The sequence below is a fragment of the Trachemys scripta genome, chromosome 13 (genome assembly GCF_013100865.1).
Source record: "Trachemys scripta elegans isolate TJP31775 chromosome 13, CAS_Tse_1.0, whole genome shotgun sequence".
In the NCBI taxonomy this organism is placed as follows: Eukaryota; Metazoa; Chordata; order Testudines; family Emydidae; genus Trachemys; species Trachemys scripta.
The window spans coordinates 37,102,846-37,122,542 of NC_048310.1; the positions used below are offsets into that span (position 1 = coordinate 37,102,846).

Here is a 19,697-nt window from a genome sequence, read left to right on the forward strand (position 1 = left end):
ACTAGATTAACAGCCTTTAAAGAGAAATTGTAAAACTTGAATTCTATTACGAGGCCCATTGACAAGCAATCCTCATCTCAAACTCTGTTAGACTTGATTTCTTTCTTCCTTTAGCTAAACTGTGTGTAGTGGAAGCGTCCTGTGTCTCCCTGCTGCCCCCAGGAGTAAAGACAGTAACAAGCTGGAATGACCATTACTTCTAGCGTGCCTGGTCAGCGCTCAGCTTGCCTGGAGTACTGGCCTTGTTGCCAGCATTTCAGCTGAGTCTTTGGACTGCTGCCATTTTAATGCAAAAGTGCTGCTCAACTCTGCTCAGCATTGGCTACTTAGCCCAATCTATTGGCTATCACTTGAGGTACAAATCAGAACTGATTTTTAAATACAGCTCTATTGAAGCACAGGACTTGGTCTAGCAACATAATCCTTGTATGTTTCATTGGTCTTTGCAAAAGCCGGATCTTAATGAAACATTCAGCTCTTACCCTCCAAACTCTGGAAGGGTGAGAAAGAGGTTTCCAAATAGCTCTAAATCTTGTAAGGGGCTATTTTTTACAACAGGTTGAAACAACTCAGAGTAGCCCCCCACCCCCACCCCCGACTTTGGGGTGTTCAGCTTCCAGATTGGAATCTTTCAGCTCAGAATCTCAGCTGGTTCTTACAAAGGAAATTCTATACCCGTTGGCTGCATGCCTCTACTCTGGAAGGATGTCTTCACCTCTCAAGTCTTGTTTGTCCATGTTCATTTTATTTTTAAATTTTACTATTGCAGAGTCTTTGGATAGATTAGTCACGTGCTCTGTAATGAGAAACTGGCATTTAAAAATAAATGAAGCAACTCAGTTACTGGACTGATACCATGCTGTCAAACTTCCCCTACAGAAGCACTGACCCCAAGGCAATGCATGTCTATTTCAGTTCTTTCGGCCTCCACCCTGAAGAGCTACCAACTCAGTGTCAGACTAGCCAGCTGATTTTCTGCATGTTCTAATTTATTTCCCTCCCCTCCTCCCCCCCATTCCTCCAGCAAATCACTGGGTGCACTTTAGGGTGACCAGATGTCCCGATTTTATAGGGACAGTCCCGATATTTGGGGTTTTGTCTTATATGGGCACCTAATACCCCCCACCCCCGTCCTGATTTTTCACACTTGCTGTCGGATCATCCTAGTGCACTTAGAATACACTGCTTTGAAGCACACAGCTTTCCCCCTCAGGAGTAAAGAACCTTCCCCTCTAGGAAAGTACTTACACCGGTTCTTCCGAAGATTTTCCCCCTCGGAGACTATCAAGTGTTTTGCATAATGAAGGGAACTGACTATTCTATCAACTTGCAGCACCATTCAAAAAGCAAGCCCAGCATAGTTGAAGTTAGGCCCAATACCGCCGCCTGTAAGGCTGATTTAAAGCGCTGTGCAGAAATAGATGGATCACTTGCACCTGCAGCCTCACTCGTGCATGCACAATTCATTACGCTTTACAAAGAGGGTCAGGCCTCTTCTGCAGCTTGTCACGGAGTAGCTGTGCACTTAGGAACCAGTAACTGCAGGGAACATCAACGAAAGCTCCGTGCTATGCAGGTAAGTCCACTTAGAGCTCGTGGCATGCAAGTGCTTGAGTTGATGCAATAGAAGCACGTTAGCCAGAGACAACGCCTGAGGAAAACGTGGGATGTTGGATCCATGTAACCCAAGATCCACACCCGTGAAATGTGAATGGAGTTAAGGGACCGATTTGGTTCCTAGGCAAAAGCTTGCATTGCTGTAGGAGATGGTGGGGGGAGAGAGGCAGCAAAGGAACTACCCATTTCGGGGAATACTCTTCGTGTACAAATACAATGTTTGGGAGATGTCATTGCACAGTTACGGTTTGTGCCTTAACAAGAAATGACTGGTTTCCTTTGGCCTTCATCAGATCTATTTCCTTGTGGGGGCCTCTGGCTTTCTCCAGAAGACATCACTTATTCTTTTACAGGCAAAATATGTTAGTCTCAGTGTAGACCAAGCCTTGCTCCCATATGATCCCACACTATGTTGGTATAACTATATCGCTCAGGGGTGTGGAAAATCTACACCCATGAGCCAAGCAGAGATGCTGACCTGATTCCCAGGGCAAATAGTGCTGTGTCAATGGGAGGGCTTCGGTTGCCATAGCTACTGCCTCTCGGGGACGTAGAGTAGCTACTTTAAGACATCCTTCTCTTGGAGAAAAGCTGCTAGTCACCACATTTACCAATATCCCAGATTAGTGTATACATAGAGAGAGGATACACTTTCAGCCTTGAGCAGAAGGGGTGAATATTAGATCCATCACCCACAGGAGTGTTCAACAATTGAAGTTTGGCTGAATAATTTTGCTTTGGTAAAACGAGTCAGGTGAGAAGACCAGCAGTTTGCATTAAACAGCAAGACTTGATTTTTCAGACATCTACGCTCTGGGAAGAGCTCCATTCAGAGTGAGGGTCTTGTGTTGCTGCCTCTTCTTACTTTGTAGGGTGCTGGCACCCTCGATGTCATTGATGGTAAGGGGCTGGGCACAGTAGAAATTGCTTAATGGAACAGACTCACCATGAATTATGAATGGCGAAAGCCAAGATAAAAATGCATTCGGAATTTCTTTAATCATGTCACACAAGCTTCTTTACAGTGTCATGGCAATCTACATTTCCACCATCTGCTTGATTTTATTCTGCCGCCACTTCTCAAATACAGAATAAAAAGTGACATTTTAAAAACAGAACACATGGCCATTTTTACAAGCCTTTGGTGCTGCAAGTGAATGCTTTAGCCTCTGGTTGTGAAAAAAAAAAAACCCCATCTTCAATCACCAGGAAAATCTTTTTCCATAAGAACTTTAAAAGAGAAGGCTTTCTCCTGCATTCCCCCCACCCCGCATCTTGGTTACAATAGCAGTATTTTCCCTCAGTGTTTTAGAGTAGAAACCTATCAAACAGGCTCGTATGCACCTCAGAAATGGAAGAAGCTTTGGGGGCAAGATAACTTCAGTTGATTATTTTGGTATTATGTGAAGGTACCCAGAAGGTTAATCTTGAGAGGTTAGCTAGGAAGGGTATCCTGGGGAAGAAAGGATGCATCTTTCACCCTCTAGGGCATAGGCTATCTTTCCAAGCTACATTGACATGGAGGGATTTTATGTTATGGCCCATCGAAGAAATTGCTGCTACGAAAGACCGAGGAGACAATCTTTCCAGTGGAGTTGATAGTGCCTTCGCTATCTGAACTGGACTCAGAATCGCTGCTTCCCGAGTAGGCGCCAAGGCCTGGCAGGATACCAATGCACACAGCCGCTGAGGGGCAGTGGACTGCAGAGCCACTCATGGAGCTGCTCCCGAGTGGAACACACGCTGGCTTTTCTGAAAGACACATGAACAAACCGTTACACTCTTCAAAAAGCAAGAGCGTGAGACACATGTAGCTTTTAATCCGAGAGTATAACCAGATGCTATACATATACTATTGCCACTTGAACACTGTACTTACCTAATACAGCTAAACCAGCTTTGCTACACTAAAGCTTCCTCCAGTAGGAAGGACTGGCGACCCCAGTGATGGAGCTTTTCATCACTCGTCAGTCCGGTCCTGGGAAGGCAGTATTTCCCTCGAAGACCATCCATTTGATACATTCCATGAATGCTAAATGGTTCTGCTTCGTATATTTGACAAATTTTGCCCTGTAATAACTGGGTTGGGAGAAGGACTACTAGAGCAGTGGAATAAAGCAACGTCTCCAGCACTCCACAGCTGGTTAGCTTTTACAATGCTGGGAAACACAGTTAACTGAACAGCTGGAGTTTCAGAATGTGCCTTGGGGTGTAGTTATACAGCTTACTTCCATGCTGGTTGGGGTGTCTAGGTAGTAAAAGCTATTCTCTCTTGGCAATAGCAGCCACAACAATGAAGACTGAAATCCAGCTTGATTCGACTTCCTTTTTTTCTCGCTGCCCATAACTTTCTCAAACACATTTGTCTCAGGCTGAAACGTCCCAAGCCCAAAAGGGGAGTAGTTCTGATTTTGGTCAACCCTTCTGATGACCTGAGTACAGGAGTCCCCTTTTCCCCTCTTGGTTTGGATGACAAAACTAGTTCCCAGCTAGCTCAAGGACAGCTGAAGGAAGACATGTCTAACTTAGCTTCCTTGGTGCATCTTACTAAGTTTTGAAAAGCAGGGAAACCAGTCGTTTAAAAGTTTAAATTTGACAATTTTAGGCATGAACTTTTGCCCCTCCCCCCCCCCCACTCCTTATTAAATATACTCCTGCTGTGAGCATCTCTTTCTACGGGTCAGGCCAGTGGAGCCTGTAAGCTCCAAAACGCAAAGCCCTCACAAGTTCGGGTAAGGACTAGTCTGTTAACAGCTGGACAGGAAGAGCTGCCAGGTCAAGTAACCTTTAGCATAGGCCCAGGATCAAGGGACTTTTAAGTCTTGTTGTTCAAACTCGTAAGTTCCCCAACACCAAACAGGTTTGGATTCCCCTTTAAAGAAACAAAAGCCAAACCCGAGCAGTATCGAAATCCTGAGCACTCGGGGAAGGCAGTCCCAAGCATTAAGCTACATTCATGAAGTTCACCCCACCACGCTGCACATAGTTGGTCAGGATATTATTGATTTGGCCATGTCATGGGGTTGAGGTATCTTAACTCCTGGGCTTGCCCGGCTCCTTGAGTTGTTAGAATTTCACGGCTACCCCATTTTGCACCAAGGCTACCTTTTGTTGGCACTTGTGTTTACACAGGCACTACAGATTATAGCATAGCTAATCTGCTTGTGCGGTGGTATTTTATGAAGCTTTATTTAAAAAAATCTGAAGTGAAAGGGAACTAAACTGCTAGGGATCCTATGTTCATCCCCCTGAAAACTGGGGCTGCGATCCGCCTCTGTCCATGAATGGTCATTTGCCACACAAAAGCAAAATATCCCTCGGCTGTTTGCGGAGAACCCCATAGCCCAGACCAATGGCCCTCTACGGTCAAATAGTAAACCTCCGTGGTGGAGCCTTGTCTTAATCACGATTGCACTGCTGTAAGTTCCTAAATGGCTGCCAAGTTTGCCCTGCCCAGAACAAAGGTATTTAGGTACCTATCTCTGGGAGTTAGGTGCCTAAATATCTCTGAGTCTTTGGGCTTCTGTAGCCACAATGACCATCTATTGCTTTGCAAAGCATTTGGAAATACTGGGGCGCACTATGAAAAGAAAATAAGATCAATATGCAACACAGTCCAATTAGTTTCAATCTTGGAGAAAGATAAGAGCCCTTATAACAAATAACACGGGGAAATAAGTTAAGACTTCCCAGATATAAACCACTCTACATATCAAACTCCAAGGCCAGAACACACCTTGATTCTTGTCGTTGTCAGTGTCTAATTTCAGTCTCTTCACACTGTTACTGCCTTCTGAACTGTAAGAGAAAGTGGAGTCACCTGGTTAGTCAGAAAACAGTCACTTTAGAACTGCAAAAATCATAACACTAGATTTGCCTTGAGTGCCAAAGAGAATTCCAGCCAACTGCCTTGATAACTTTGCTGCTAACTGGGAAGGATCGCTATTATGCAGACATTCAGCATACTGCCTACACTGTATTCCCACCCCTTGCCAAGTTAGGTAGTAGAAATCCAGATCTAGGAATCAAAGCCAGGTCTTTTGTAGGGGAACACAGCACTAGCACTGCTCACCTACCTGGGACTATTGATCTTGAAGTATTGAAGAGTTTGTGTCCAAGAAACCCCCCAAATAAGTTTGCATCTCTTTATACTGAGGGACAGCATTCATCTCACCAAGAGAATACAAGCCTGCTTACAAAGGACGGGATCTTCCTTCAGATCTGTCGCTTCTATACTCCTCCAAATGCTTCTGATTAGAAAAATCAGTCCAGCCATCCCTTCACTAGTCAACTAGGTGTTGCTCATCCTCTCCTGTATAGAAGTGCCTGCTATCCCTGAGGGGGGATAGACGGTTCCTCTGCCAATGTGCTAAATGGGAATTGTTAAGCAACATTATGTAGCACACCAATAGTAAATGTGAAGATGCTTCTCCTTCATCTAAGGGGACAGTGAAGCCTCTCCCTGCATTAAAAAGTTAGTCACAGAATAAACCTGCAATAATACAGGAAAGTCTATAATGCCCAGACAGATGTTAAATTGAGGCGTCACTTAATCTCAGCTAGCCTGAAATAGAAGGAAAAGTGACTGACTTCAGAAATGTCTTAATGCCAAGGTACTGACATGTCAATTTTGAAACACTCTTGTCAAATAGATGCCATCTGCAGCCATCAGATGTGCCATCAAGCAACATGCCAGAACTTGCTGCTTAGATGCCAACGGTTAGGGAGAAAAATAGCTCTTTGGATGCTAGCTACCATCCAAGTTTTGTTCCCTTTTAAAAATCGGTCCAAGTTGTACATCATGGATTGGAAGAGGAGTTTTGAGATATTCCTGTACTGAATTTACCAAAGCCAGCTTCCTAGATTATGGGTTACTATTTCACTGGGGATGAAATTACTCACCACAAATCAGAAGCATCTGAAGGAATCTCCTATACCTTCAACTACAACCAGATTCAATCACCAATTTACTTCTAGATGCTAATTAACAACAGTCATTGTTATCAGATGGACTGTTTGATTGTCTATGGGAAGTGAGGCTAGGTCTGTGCTGCCACTAGTGGTGTAATTTGCAGCTCATGTAAACATACCTGTGCTAGCTTCAGTCTAGATAGCTGGCTAAAAAATAGCCTTGAGGATGTGGCAGAGCCAGCTAGCCACGTGAATACATACCCAGGGGGTGTGCACAGCCCACAGTGCCGAGTCCTCACTGCTAATTTTAGCGAGCTAGCCAGAGTGGGTGTGTCGACATGAGCTGCAAGTCACACTTCTGGTTGCACTTCCATAGCCTGAACACATGGTCATAGTCCAGATCCTACAGGATAGTGGTTCCTATTACACAATATTGTAAGGGGTAGCTAAGATGGGAGTCTCAAAGAGGCAAAACAGCGACTGGGCCACTGACCTAGAACTGCCCTATCCCTTGGGAAGCGAGGGTTTTGCAACAACGCTGTCAAGCCAAACTGGTGGAGAACAAGAGAAGCTCGCACATTACCCTCAGGAGCAGACTGTCACAATGAGTTACACCAACAGTCAAAATTAGGTATCAATAAAACAAGCTGACGTGTGATGCAAATCATTCGACTCAATACAAGTGGCATGAATAAGATTGAAAACAGGCCATTTTCAGATCCCAATACAGGATGTAATGACACTGACATGACTGAAGCCTTGTCTGGTTGAATCATCGTAGTTTCCCCACCGTCTGGGAGACTTATAGAAACATGCTAGTCCCCCTCTCTTTGCTAAGGTTCACACCTCTGACAATCTCCCAAAGGCAGCTTTTGGCCTGCCTCACTCCATACTGCTAACTCAGTTCCTCTCCTTGTGAATTTATAGAGGTGTGAAACTAACCTTCTGTGTTTCACAGCTCCTGCCAACAGCTTTGCCTGAGAGAACTTGTTCTTGTTTTCTACTGATTTCACAGTGAGTTTCTTCTCTGCTTCCTTCTTTGGGTCCGTGCTGACGCCCACTTTGGCGAGAGTGCTGTGAATTAACAGTTAAGGATCAACCGGGATGTGAGAGATGACAGTTCTTCTGCATTACATTCAGTCTGGCCTGCTAACACTGATGGGGGTTCATTCACAGCTTGAGGGCCTCATAGTCCTGTGCAAGCCTTTTGAATGGCATTGAGCAGGTACCTCATGCCAGCAATATGAGAACCTTACTCTTAGGACCTGTCGCTGGTGTTCTGATGCCAGGCCTGTTCCTGGAGGACTCACAGGCAGAGAGAGATGCAGGCTATAGTGGCAGATGCATAGTGGGAATTCTCCTCATCAGATACTTCAGGATAGCAAGGAAAGGACTTTGTACTGGACCAACAAGCAGTGCTCTTGGCACCAGAGGAGCTACTCTATAGGCCTGTGTCCTCTCTCGTTGTTAAAAAGTTTTTGGGAAAGGTGGAGGGTGCAAGGAAGGGGAAAAAAGTGCAAGCACAAGATGACATGGGACCTCCTATCACCCCCTGGGCCCACACACTTTTGTTACAGACCAGCTGTTTCCCAACCCAACCTTTCTGAAGGAGAGAGAATTCATTAATGGGCCAAATTCTCCTCCCCACTTTGCAACCATGCAGCACGAGGAGAATTCATCCCACTCGGTCTCCCATAAAGCAGAAGAAATTAGCCTTACATATCACAAGGCCTTCTTAAAAATTCTCTCCTCCCTTTATGCTGGCCTCATTACTGGTCACACAGCAGGCTCCTTCCTTCACGGACAGCCTGAAAATTAACCCTGCCAGGTTGGAATGTGGTTGGACTAAGATTCAACCAGACCTTTGAAGAACCAAAAAGCTGGAGTGAGGGAATCTTCTTTCTTACAGATAATTTTGTAGCAGCTTGTCCTCAACATGTGAGCAAGGCAGATTATGATTTGTTTAAATGAGATTGTAAACTCTTTGGAGCAAGGATTGTGTGCACCCGTGCATGGTGAGCACCCAGGCTAATGGGGGCCCTGAACACAATTAAGGCCTCTGCGAACTACTAATGCAAAAGATTGAGGGCCCAGAAGTTCCCTTCCTCAGTGAAATACAAATGGTCAAGTAAGAGTGGCTTAAACCTGTCTGTCCTCATATACAAGTAATAATCTTAAAGGACAGGTCATCCCATAAAACGTAGATTACATTTTCAAATGCCCCGCCATGGCTTATAAGCACCACAGCCCTGTTAAGAACAGCTCTGCCATAGAAATAAAAACCACATTCTCTTTGAACAACGGCCTAATTTCTCTTCTTTATGCTGCCCCCACTGTCAGTGAGTAGCATCATTTACCAGTTCCAGCAATGCCCACAGAGGAAATGAGTCGCCTATACCAGAACATTTGAAAGGTGGGATGCAGGTGAAACCCATAACGAAGCAGGCAAGTCTGGATAGGCCTCAAAGTCAGACTTTCTGACATTAAGACACACCCAAGAGTCTGCAGAAACACTGACTGGTTCTCTTCCTATGGAGAAGTCCAGTTTGATCCCAGCTGGGCTGATACAGGACCCATCAGACTACCTCTTGAAAAAAATACCTACCCCACCCATTTCCTTGCTGCTACTAGTGCATTACTGTGGTATTTATGGGGACCTGGAAAATCTTCTGGGAAGTTTTATAATTGCACCTACAAAAACAATGTAACCTACAAGGTTACAAATCAAAAAAATTACCCTTAACTCCAGTATCAGTCCCTTCTTTGACTATAATTCCCTGAAAAAGCTAACAGCACAAATTCATATAACGCCACAAAAATCTGAGTTGCACAAATAAGTAAAAGACAACATCAGCTGTTGCAGGGAAGACACAGGACACAGTAAACTTCAAATTTGGCAGGTCATGTCAGTAAAGTGGCAGCAAATGTGCAAATACTCTGTGTTAAAGTGTATTTACACACATACTTTGGAAATTCTGAACATCTATTTAAAAGCTTTGTTTTAGTCTTTCCAGTTCATAATGTGGATCATTCCTTATTTGATTTTTCCAGGGACATAGTTACTATCAATAACCCAGTCTGCCATGTTTGTGATTTTCTTCCCCCTCTCAACAACTGAACAGCCACTAGTGGCTTAAAAAAATTTTTTTTTAAAGACATGGAACAACGGTGCCATCCTGTGGCCACTTGCAGTAATAAATGCTCTCTCTAGACAGGCAGTACCTCTTTAAAACAGTTTCATGTTGCAACATGTGGTTCTTTTCACTTATGTTAGCGAGGTAGGCTCTTATTGTCATATTTCTATTGCTATATTATACCTGAATACTAGGCTAGCTAAAGCCATTATGAGCAAGCTGAAGTGTATTTTTTATCTACAGATGCCATGGCAAAAGATGCTATTTTGCAAACATTGCAACCCTACCTCCAAAATCCTCAGCAACTAACTAAACATCCATTTGCAGAGACTGAAACACCCATGGCTGGTTTTATCTAAATTAGCTCTAAGGGCAGAAGTTCCCACTGCTGGAATTGCTGGATTGACATTACAAGCAAAATTACTTTTCCCTCCCATAAAGCTATGTAAAACATATGTACAGAGCGTTGTGTTAATCCTGGATACAAGCATAAAAATAGTTGTCCTACAATATAGTTTAATGCTAGCATTATGGGAGAGATGGCTGGCAGGACGCCCTTTTCAGAGAGCTCTAAGATTACATGGATATTTCCTTTCATGCTTTTCATTTGTCTCATCTAAATAGATTGCAAGCTCTTCTTGAAGGATCTCTCTCTCAGTATGTTTGTACTGCGTTGAGCACAATGGACCTTCATCTCAGTTGGGGCCTATAAGACTACTGTAATACAAATTAGTAAAGCAAACGTGTTTAGTAAATTAGTAAAGCTAGTGTTTACAAAACTATTTCTAAGCAGCATTAAAAATAATACAGGCAGACCATTAAAAGTTCTTTATCAGAGAAAAACTGAGTAGTCAGTCACTTCTACAGTACAGAAGAAGCAATTTTTAATATACACACCCCTACAAACATCACATACCCTTGCTTTGTGTTGAACAGAACAGAGCATTAAAATACTTTTAAAAAAATAAAATTCAGGTTTGTAAGAAATGGTTGAGAATTTCAAAGCAATGTAGGCGATTTAGACACATCTTCCATTAAACGTAAGCATCTAAATCCCCTAGAATGCTTTGAAATTCTCAGCCATTGTCCGTAGCCAATATGTATCCATGACTATCAAGTTATGAGCTATCAGACAATGCAATTAGTTATTTCAGAATTTCAATAAGCAATATCCTAGTTTTCCTAATACCTTCCCTGCTGCAAACTACACACTTCGGGTTAGCACAGCCAGGTAACCCTCAGTCTAAGTCAAGCTTAATTTTAGAGAAACCAAGAACGTTCACAACTTACCTAGAGATAGAATTAGTTAAAGCAGCACCGATAACTGGAACCCTTTCCCAGTGTTAACCATGGGCTTTGGGGGTTATGAGTTGGCCATTTCAGTTCCCACTTCAAGCAACATTTTATCTGACAAACTACAGGTGGAATACATTTTTTCTTTTAAAATGACTCTCAAGGTCTAAGCATGTTAAATCATTCTGAGACAATTTCATAGGGTGGGGTCACATTTTTCACCCATTACAGTGCATAAATGGAAGGAGAATATTTGAGCCACCTATTGATCTTGGTCTGTGCTTTGGGCTGGTGCCTCTGCGTAGCTTAAACTGAATGTTATGCTGGGGAAGTCTGATGGAATGACAAAAGCAACGTTTCTGATCCACTTCTTTTTAGACTGGAAGGACTTTAGGGCAGGGACAATGGCATCCTATGACATTTTGAGCTCTACAGTCACACAATTACTAATAATCCATTTACATCTCATACTGCAGAAACTATCTGCCATTTAAAAATGGATGCCAGCATCTAAAAGTAGCTTAACTTGAACTTTAAGATGGGCCACTTGGAGTTACTCAATCTGCCAGGAAACTGAAACAAGATACAATTACAAAATATAGGGTGAAAGGCTAAAAATTCTCATTGACAGTATCAATAAACTTAGGACATGGGTTCTACAATTTGTAATATATAAGCAAGGCCTGTCGATGCAAAAACAGATGATACTTTAAAGCTATGAAGACTGAGCTTACCAATACCTAAAACTCTGGAAGATACTCTGCCCAGTAACGTCAGGAGTCAATTACTTAGCTAACAGAGGGCACATAAGACTCCTTCTAGGCTAGCATGATTCACTATTGGACTTGTTTGACCTGGCTAGTGCAGTCATATCTATGCTGTGGAAGCCATGCACATCCCAATATTCAGCACACCCTGAAGCAGCCGTGGTAGAAACTAAATATATCCCGTGAATCATCAGTCCGAATACATCTAAGGAAACTCCTATATGCAAATGTGCCTGCTATGTCCCACATTAAGTTTTGTGATGTCTAACGGTACTCGCATTATTTACAAAAAGAGGAGCTGGGGCAGACTGGCACCTCCTACCAAGTTAGATGTTGGCGGTTCCTGTCTCATGGATAAGTGATGCATTTCCAATACGTATTACCTTAGGAGATCTTTATATAAAACCAGTATCAATCGGATTCTCTCCCCACTTCATTTTCCTACTTCATTCCTCATGTGTGGAGTTTGACCCTCCTTGTTCCCCCTGCTAACTTGCACCCAAGTGTCAGAGTTTGCATATCACCCACCGATTACTTAAACATAATGGGCTTGATCATGACCCAACAGAAAGGAAGGAACCATCAGCATCTTGGTAGATGAGAGGAAACAATTCTCTCCTTTCAACCTTAAAGACAGTCATCACTAGCTCAATGCTTTGCCATATGTGCAAGCCCAGGCTGAGGTCCTGAGCTTGTCCCCAAGCATGTTGGTCTGGCAAGGGATAGAAACACAGTGGAGTTGACAGGCTTAACCCTCAGGCTGGGAGAAAAAGAGCATCCCAAGTTGCACTCTAGCACTTCTCCATGAACAGCCTTGACTATTGCGAAAGCAACAGAAAGACAATAATTCAATAGCGACTTCAAACAGTTTGGCTTTTAAAGCTGTCAATGTGCATCTGAAAAAAAACAGCTTGGTGAAAGCAGATCTGCTTTTTAAATTAGGTGCGGGATAAAGCAGAGCTTGCAAAAAGGGAAAGCCCATCCTTCCTGTATACATCCTCCCTTCCTATCCTTGTATCAGTGTGAAATATCAGAAGAAGATAACAGCAATAGGAAGGAAACAGGAACACACAGAAAAGTTTTGAAGACATGACCAAAAAAACTGAGATTCTGAGAGATCCAAAATAAGAACAAAACGAAGCACTTTAGAGGCAGATAATCATCATATACACTTCTGTGTAGAAAACTACATGGCAGGAAAAACAAGTGTGTGGACATCAAAGTCTGATTGCAGCACAACCCAACTGTAGTTCCCTGTCTTATAACCGTCTACTCAGACCCGTGGCGAGTCATTTCAATGCAAAGGATATTCTGTATTCATTTAGTTCTTTCAGATCATCTTCTCTTCGTTGCTTTTCTATTAGCGCTTGTTGCCGAGAAACCTCATCAAGGAACTTTGTCTCATCTTCATCTAAGCCTCTTACCATATTTTCTGAATAAAGCAAAGCAAAAATTAAAAGCCATTTAAGAAGCTGGTAGAGTGGAGGACCACGCAACAGTACTTTTCATCCAAGGATTTCAAAAGGTAGATAATCATACACAGGTATTTTACAGATAGCATCTATAGTACCACTAAAGCAGAGAGAGGAAGCGATCACTGGTAGGGTAGGAAGTAGTACCCATGGCTACTATCAATCCTCTCTTCTAACCAGTTGATCATACTGTCAGTTTAAAAAAAAGTAAGTATATATCAGACCCTTCAGAAGACAAACCACCCAAGGATCAGCTTGTTTTTTTAATTAATGAGAACAAACTTCTCCAGGCTAAAGATTTTCTAATCAACGGGATTCCAGATTAGCAAAGCTGAGCTCCCAAGCATATTCAAATTAAGGGCTTGTCTACACTCAAAATGCTGCAGCTTCACTGCTGTAGCACTTCAGCGTACTACCAATGCCAATGGGAGGGGTTCTCCATCTCCTCAAGAGGTGGTAGTTGGACCAATTCTTCCATCAACCCTGTGCTGCATACAGGGGAACTTAGGTCAGTTTAACTACATGGCTCAAGGAGGTGAATTTTTCACACCCCTGAGCGACGTAGTTGTGCTAACCTAGTTTTCTAGTGTAGACCAGGCCTCAGACACATGTTTTTGAACAAAGCAAACACAGCACGGTAGTTTACTGAACACATACTCAACCACAATTAGAAATACAGTAAAAGCTAAATTAGCTAAACATGTCCTGTTTAGCTATCAATGTCTTTACTCTCTACATTTCCATTCTGCTCTTCCAAGTAGGGTACAGATAGCTTATTAGAAGGTTCTTTGAATCTCTTGTTATGCAAAGGATAATCACTCCATCAAAGCCACACATTTTCAGAGAGCTAATGAAAGGCTTAAAAAAGCAAAGCCGGCGGTGTCTGTGGCCAGACCGAAAATTCTCTTCAGTTATAGCAGCTGGACAAATTTCCCTGGTTTTAGCTTCATGAAGGTTTAATTCCTAAAGATGATTTTTAGGACTTTACATATTTAAGGGCCCTATTTTGCCCTCAGATAAAAGTCCCACCTAACTTCAAAAGGCAGGGCCTGAAAAATCTGATGAGTGGCAAGCTTCAGGAAGGGTGGGGCCTCAAAGTCAATTTTTGTTGAATGTAAGGCTTTAATTTGAGAAGTTCCAGTTCTTACAGTTGTGAAGAATATAGTACTCCTCCCTGAGCCTCCAGCCCAATAGCCTCCAATGTGTCTGCTACTGCTCAGAGCTTTCCTCAGAAGCAACGGCAAGTGAGAAGTCACTAGTCAGGTTCACTGGTCCCATTCTGACTGACTTCATGAAACTGACAAGAACCTTAGTTTTACTCAGTAGGTGCTTGGTATCTAGAACTATAAGCAGCAGCTGCCAAGGCAGTAGTGGTTGTTCCTAGATCTTACTGGTATCGCTCTCCTAGGAGTCAATGTTTGTCTGGTACGCGAGGCTTCTGGCTTGCAGGTGTTGGATAAACTTTTTAAACCCCAATCGAGGGCAGCATTTAGCCCCAATATAACTGTCTACCAAAAAAAATATTTTTTGTAAAGCTTACCAATGAGCACGTTGAAAAGAATGGGTACTTTCCCCAGCATTATCAATCAACAAGGTATGTGTGTCAACAGCACTTTCCTTTCTAGCCAGCCTACTCCTGTTGCCCAGTGCAGTGATGTATCTCAGTCCAATATTTAAGCTATATTGAATTTTTTCTGAAATGAAATTGAGCGGCCACAAATACTGCATAATTGGGCAAGAGAAACAAGCTGATTTAGATATGAGACAGCCACAAGGAACCTTTCAGCCCTAGGTCACTGCTGACAAACTGATCGCTATTTGGTGGCCAATATGAAATGATCTGGTTGTCTGTCAGTTCCCAGTAGCAGAGGGGTAGCCGTGTTAGTCTGAATCTGTAAAAAGCAACAGAGGGTCCTGTGGCACCTTTAAGACTAACAGAAGTATTGGGAGCATAAGCTTTCGTGGGTAAGAACCTCACTTCTTCAGATGCAAGTAATGGAAATTTCCAGAGGCAGGTATAAATCAGTCTGGAGATAACGAGGTTAGTTCAATCAGGGAGGGTGAGGTGCTCTGATAGCAGTAGAGGTGTGAACACCAAGGGAGGAGAAACTGAAGAAGTGAGGTTCTTACCCACGAAAGCTTATGCTCCCAATACTTCTGTTAGTCTTAAAGGTGCCACAGGACCCTCTGTTGCAGTTCCCAGTAGAACTGTCTTTTGTCACGATTGGCATCCCTGAGAGCAGTGTCAACAGAGGTACCCAGCGCTGAATCTGAATGGAAACTGAATTCTTCTCCTTCATGTAAGGACCGTCCCACTGGTATGGGGCTTGAGGGGTGTCCATGGGGCAGAATGAGGAAGCTTGCATGGCTGCTGCCCATACTATATCTGTTCTGTGCCTTATACAACTTTTACCAGCACTGCATTCATTCAAGACCCCAGAAAGGAGATTGCTTCCATGCACACAAACACCTCTGCTCTCAGCATTGTTCAGAAGGGAAACAGAGCACAATGACAATTCAGTAGAGTTGTAGTAAAGTATCTTTCTTTTAAAAGCACCAGAGTATGGCAATGAGGTCTTTTTTTGGTTGTTTTAAAAGCAGCAAATCCTGCAAGGAAGTCTGATTCTGTGCAGTCCTAATAAGTTGCCTATATTCTGTCAATTACACTATGAGGTTTCCTGAACAATCTGAGAGAAGCAAGATACTGTCACTATGTTTATTTGTTCTATCTTCTTCCAACTGCTTATATCTGCTTCATACAATATATATACAAACATATAAAATACACTGTGTATTTAAGAAACCACATGTTTAAGTTTATATTGTAACTAGAACTGCTCAAATTAAATTAAATTACAGAATTTTGTTAGATTCCAAAGCAGTTTTCATTTCATTGTGTTATGCAATGGCCCAATTTTCATTTTCTAGGTTTTCCCATGGATTTTTAAAATGTTTTTAAAAACAAGAATTAACTAGATTTGAAGAAAAAATCCCACCGTGTGGCTCTGCCAACCAATCCAAATTGACAATGCAGAAAAATGAAAACCCCAAAAATCTTTTTGAAGGACAGGCTACATTTTCTCATGAAGATTTTTTTCAAGATTTTATTTAATGGAAAGTTGTTTTTAAAAAAAACACTTTTTAAAATTTTCTGTTTTCAGAAGATGGCCAAATCTGTTTATTTCAAAAATGTTCAAACCTGCTCATTATATCTAAGAATGAGTCAACATATCTGTATCACTCTTAGGGCCAAATTCTGCCCTCGTACGTACACATAATTCCTATGAAGTCAATACACGTTGGGCACACATACGGTAGAATGTGTGCCTTAATGTTACACTTTCCTCCCCCCTCTATCCCACAATCTGTGTCAGGCCAACAGTCCCCCATATGGAGGTAAACTGGTCATAACTCTCTGGAGCCACCAACACTGATTTTAAACTAATCAAGTCTTCCCATCCTTCCCCCTAAAAAGCAATTTCATTACGGACAGGATCCTAATAAGTACTAAGAGACCAATTGCACTATTCATGGTAGTATTGGTTCTAACACAGGACTGTAACATGATGCATCTATTAAGGATGGAGAAAGAAGAATTCCATTTGATGTGGCAACAGCAGGGTAGAGATTTAGGCAGAATGTAATTACCCAAACTGAAGTTTGGCCAAAGCCTGACCCTTGCAAAGAGTACCATATGCTCTTTAAAGCACCTCAAGCGGTCAGAGCCTCTCTCTTTTAAATGTCTGAAAGATTAAATCTCTAACTACTGTTTGTCCCCTTTCACTCTGGAGCACTGGTTCAAAAGAACAATCTAGAACAGACTCAAAGATCCTTCCTGTAGCACCTGACTTCAAGCTCTCTTACCCAACTTCTCACTTTTCCTTAGAACAGTGGTTCCCAAACTTGGTTCGCGGGTTGTTCAGGGGAAGCCCCTGGCGGGCCGCGAGACGTTTTGTTTACCTGGAGCTTCCACAGGTACGGCCGCTCGCAGCTCCCAGTGGCCACGGTTCGCCGTTCAAACAAAACACCACGGGGAGTGGTCTTATGTTTAAAGCACAGGATGGGGAGCCAGGAAAACTGGGTTCCATTTCCAGCTCCACTACTAATTCCAACATCCTTCCGCCTCAGCTTCTTGATCTGCATAATCTAATTCCATACTTCACAGGAACGTGAGTTTTGATGGACATTAAGTAACTTTTAAATCCTTACGTGCCAAATGCTCTCTTAATGCAAATAATTACTGTACATATTTAGGATGTACAGCAGCAGTATGATCCACCCATTCGATTATTTTCCAAGTCAATTTCAGAGTGACCGTTATGTAATAAACCAGTGCTTTGAAAAAAGACAAAGAAAGCATCAGACAGGAAAGAGCTATCCACCTGGCCACGCAACTCAAAGTTACCAAAGATGTGGCACTTTTCTGGGCTTCAGCTCAGAACAATAACTTGCTGGTGCTTACTGAATTTAAACTGCTCCTCAAACTCCTGCTGTTTCTTGTCTTTCTGTTCCTGGAGTCTTTCATATAATGATCGTGGGTCATACACTTCCTCTGGGCATTCTGAGAGACGGGAAGAGAGCAAGAGACAAGAACATACCTTAGACTATTTCTTTTCTAACAAGCAAGCATGGCTTTTAATCTCCCCCCCTCACCCTCCCCCACTTAAAGCTTTTAAATATTCTCACAAGCATAGCAGCTGGTTCCTTTGATTTTTGTAGTGACAGTTAAATATTCTTTGGATCTCTTTCCTGCAATTACCAAACTATATCCTAGTACCTTCTGGGTCCTCGGGTTTTCGAACCTTCTCCCATTCTTCCTGTCTTCTCTTCCGCCGCTCATCTAGCTCCGATTCAGACACAAATCTTTTGTTAATTACAAGGTCAGCAGTGCCATCTCCTCCATCCATTGTGGAACAGCCTGTCCAAAAAAATACATGGAAGAGAATACTGATACTGGAGGCCAGATTCCAGTTCCAGTTGCATAAGGAATACTAGAAATAAAAGGTTCCCCTTTGAGCAATACAGATCCTTCAAGATACATAGGGTATAGGAGATAAGAGTCTGACCTCACAGGTTGAAAAACGTAACATTAAATATTAACTCAACGTAAAAATGAACACAATTCACTTTGATTCCAAAGCGCCACTTGTGGGACATCTTTAGTAAGAGAGCGAGATCTATTAAAGTCCATCACAGAACCTAACTCAGTAACAGCAGATAGATACACTAAACAGATACTATACTTGTTCTTGGTCAAAAGGCTCAGAAGAGGGGTGCATTTTGCATGTAGCAACAAAATTGAAAGGTGAGGGATTAAAAAAACTTGTTAAAACAAACCTGTTTATAGAGAACCTCAAAAACATTTAAACAAGATACAGAAACATTTGCCTATTACAGGCAGGCAAGGCTGTCCAACTCTGCCCATTATAAACCCTACTTTTAGTTGCTTATAAAGCTTTGCCACGCTTCAACCTTTTGGGCTGAAATTTTCCATGCCAAGTATCAGAGGGGTAGTGTTAGTCTGAATCTGTAAAAAGCAACAGAGGGTCCTGTAGCACCTTTGAGACTAACAGAAGTATTGGGAGCATAAGCGTCTGTGGGTAAGAACTTCACTTCTCGTGGGTAAGAACCTCACTTCTTCAGAAGTGAGGTTCTTACCCACGAAAGCTTATGCTCCCAATACTTCTGTTAGTCTCAAAGGTGCCACAGAACCCTCTGTTGCTTTTTCCATGCCAAGTGTCTGTCTTGTGTGAAATTTTTTTTTTTTTAATTTCAACCAAAATGGTTCATCTATTTCCAAGGATGAGGTGATTTGATCACGTTTTTTTTTTCAGTTTGATTTTCCCCTCCTAAATCTAGGAAACTGCACACCAAAACCTATGTTAAAAGAATGTTAAGGTTGCTATTAGCAAGCACTCAAAAGTTAGGAAATGCCACAATTAAGACTGCCTATGGGTTAACAACACTGCAGACAGGAGTTTAAAGTACATTTTACAAAAAGACATTTTAAAATGTAATCAAACTATTTCTGTTTATATTCAGGGTTTTAAAATCCATTTATGAAAAAAAGTTTTGGACCAAAGATGACCTTGCTAACCCAGACCCTAAAACTGACACATGAAAGTAGTCTCTGCCTACTTCTAAGCAAAAATTTAAAAGCAATAAACAACATTGAAATGAGGCTACCTACTACTCAAACATCATTTTCTCTACAAAAATAGAGTTCAGAACATTATGACTGTAACAACAAATTAATGAAAGTTGTCAAAGAAATTAAGTCTATTTTATGGTGCATTATATATGCTCTTTGTTCATGTCTTACTGAATCTTGTACATTAACAAGTAATTCGCAATCGGATTTCCTACTCATTAGCACTAATTGAGGTTCTACTATAGTTATCAGTGCCACTGTAAGACTGATGTCCCTAAGGAATTTCCTGTAATAGGGCTTAGTTGGTTTCATTCTGAATAGAGGCTTCCCCAGTGACCAGCAGCAGTATTCA

The 19,697-nt window shown here is 42.2% G+C and overlaps 1 protein-coding gene across 1 annotated transcript; it reads right to left on the reverse strand.

Moving 5' to 3' along the window:
- Positions 1 to 2,591: 2,591 nt before the first annotated feature.
- PSME3IP1 (proteasome activator subunit 3 interacting protein 1) lies at positions 2,592 to 18,105 on the reverse strand (the record flags this gene model as incomplete). Its single annotated transcript, XM_034788408.1, is given in 6 exon segments — positions 2,592 to 3,369; positions 5,354 to 5,415; positions 7,471 to 7,604; positions 13,033 to 13,154; positions 17,657 to 17,755; positions 17,972 to 18,105. Coding segments are annotated over 6 exon segments (765 nt in total). The 3' UTR covers positions 2,592 to 3,151.
- Positions 18,106 to 19,697: the final 1,592 nt, after the last annotated feature.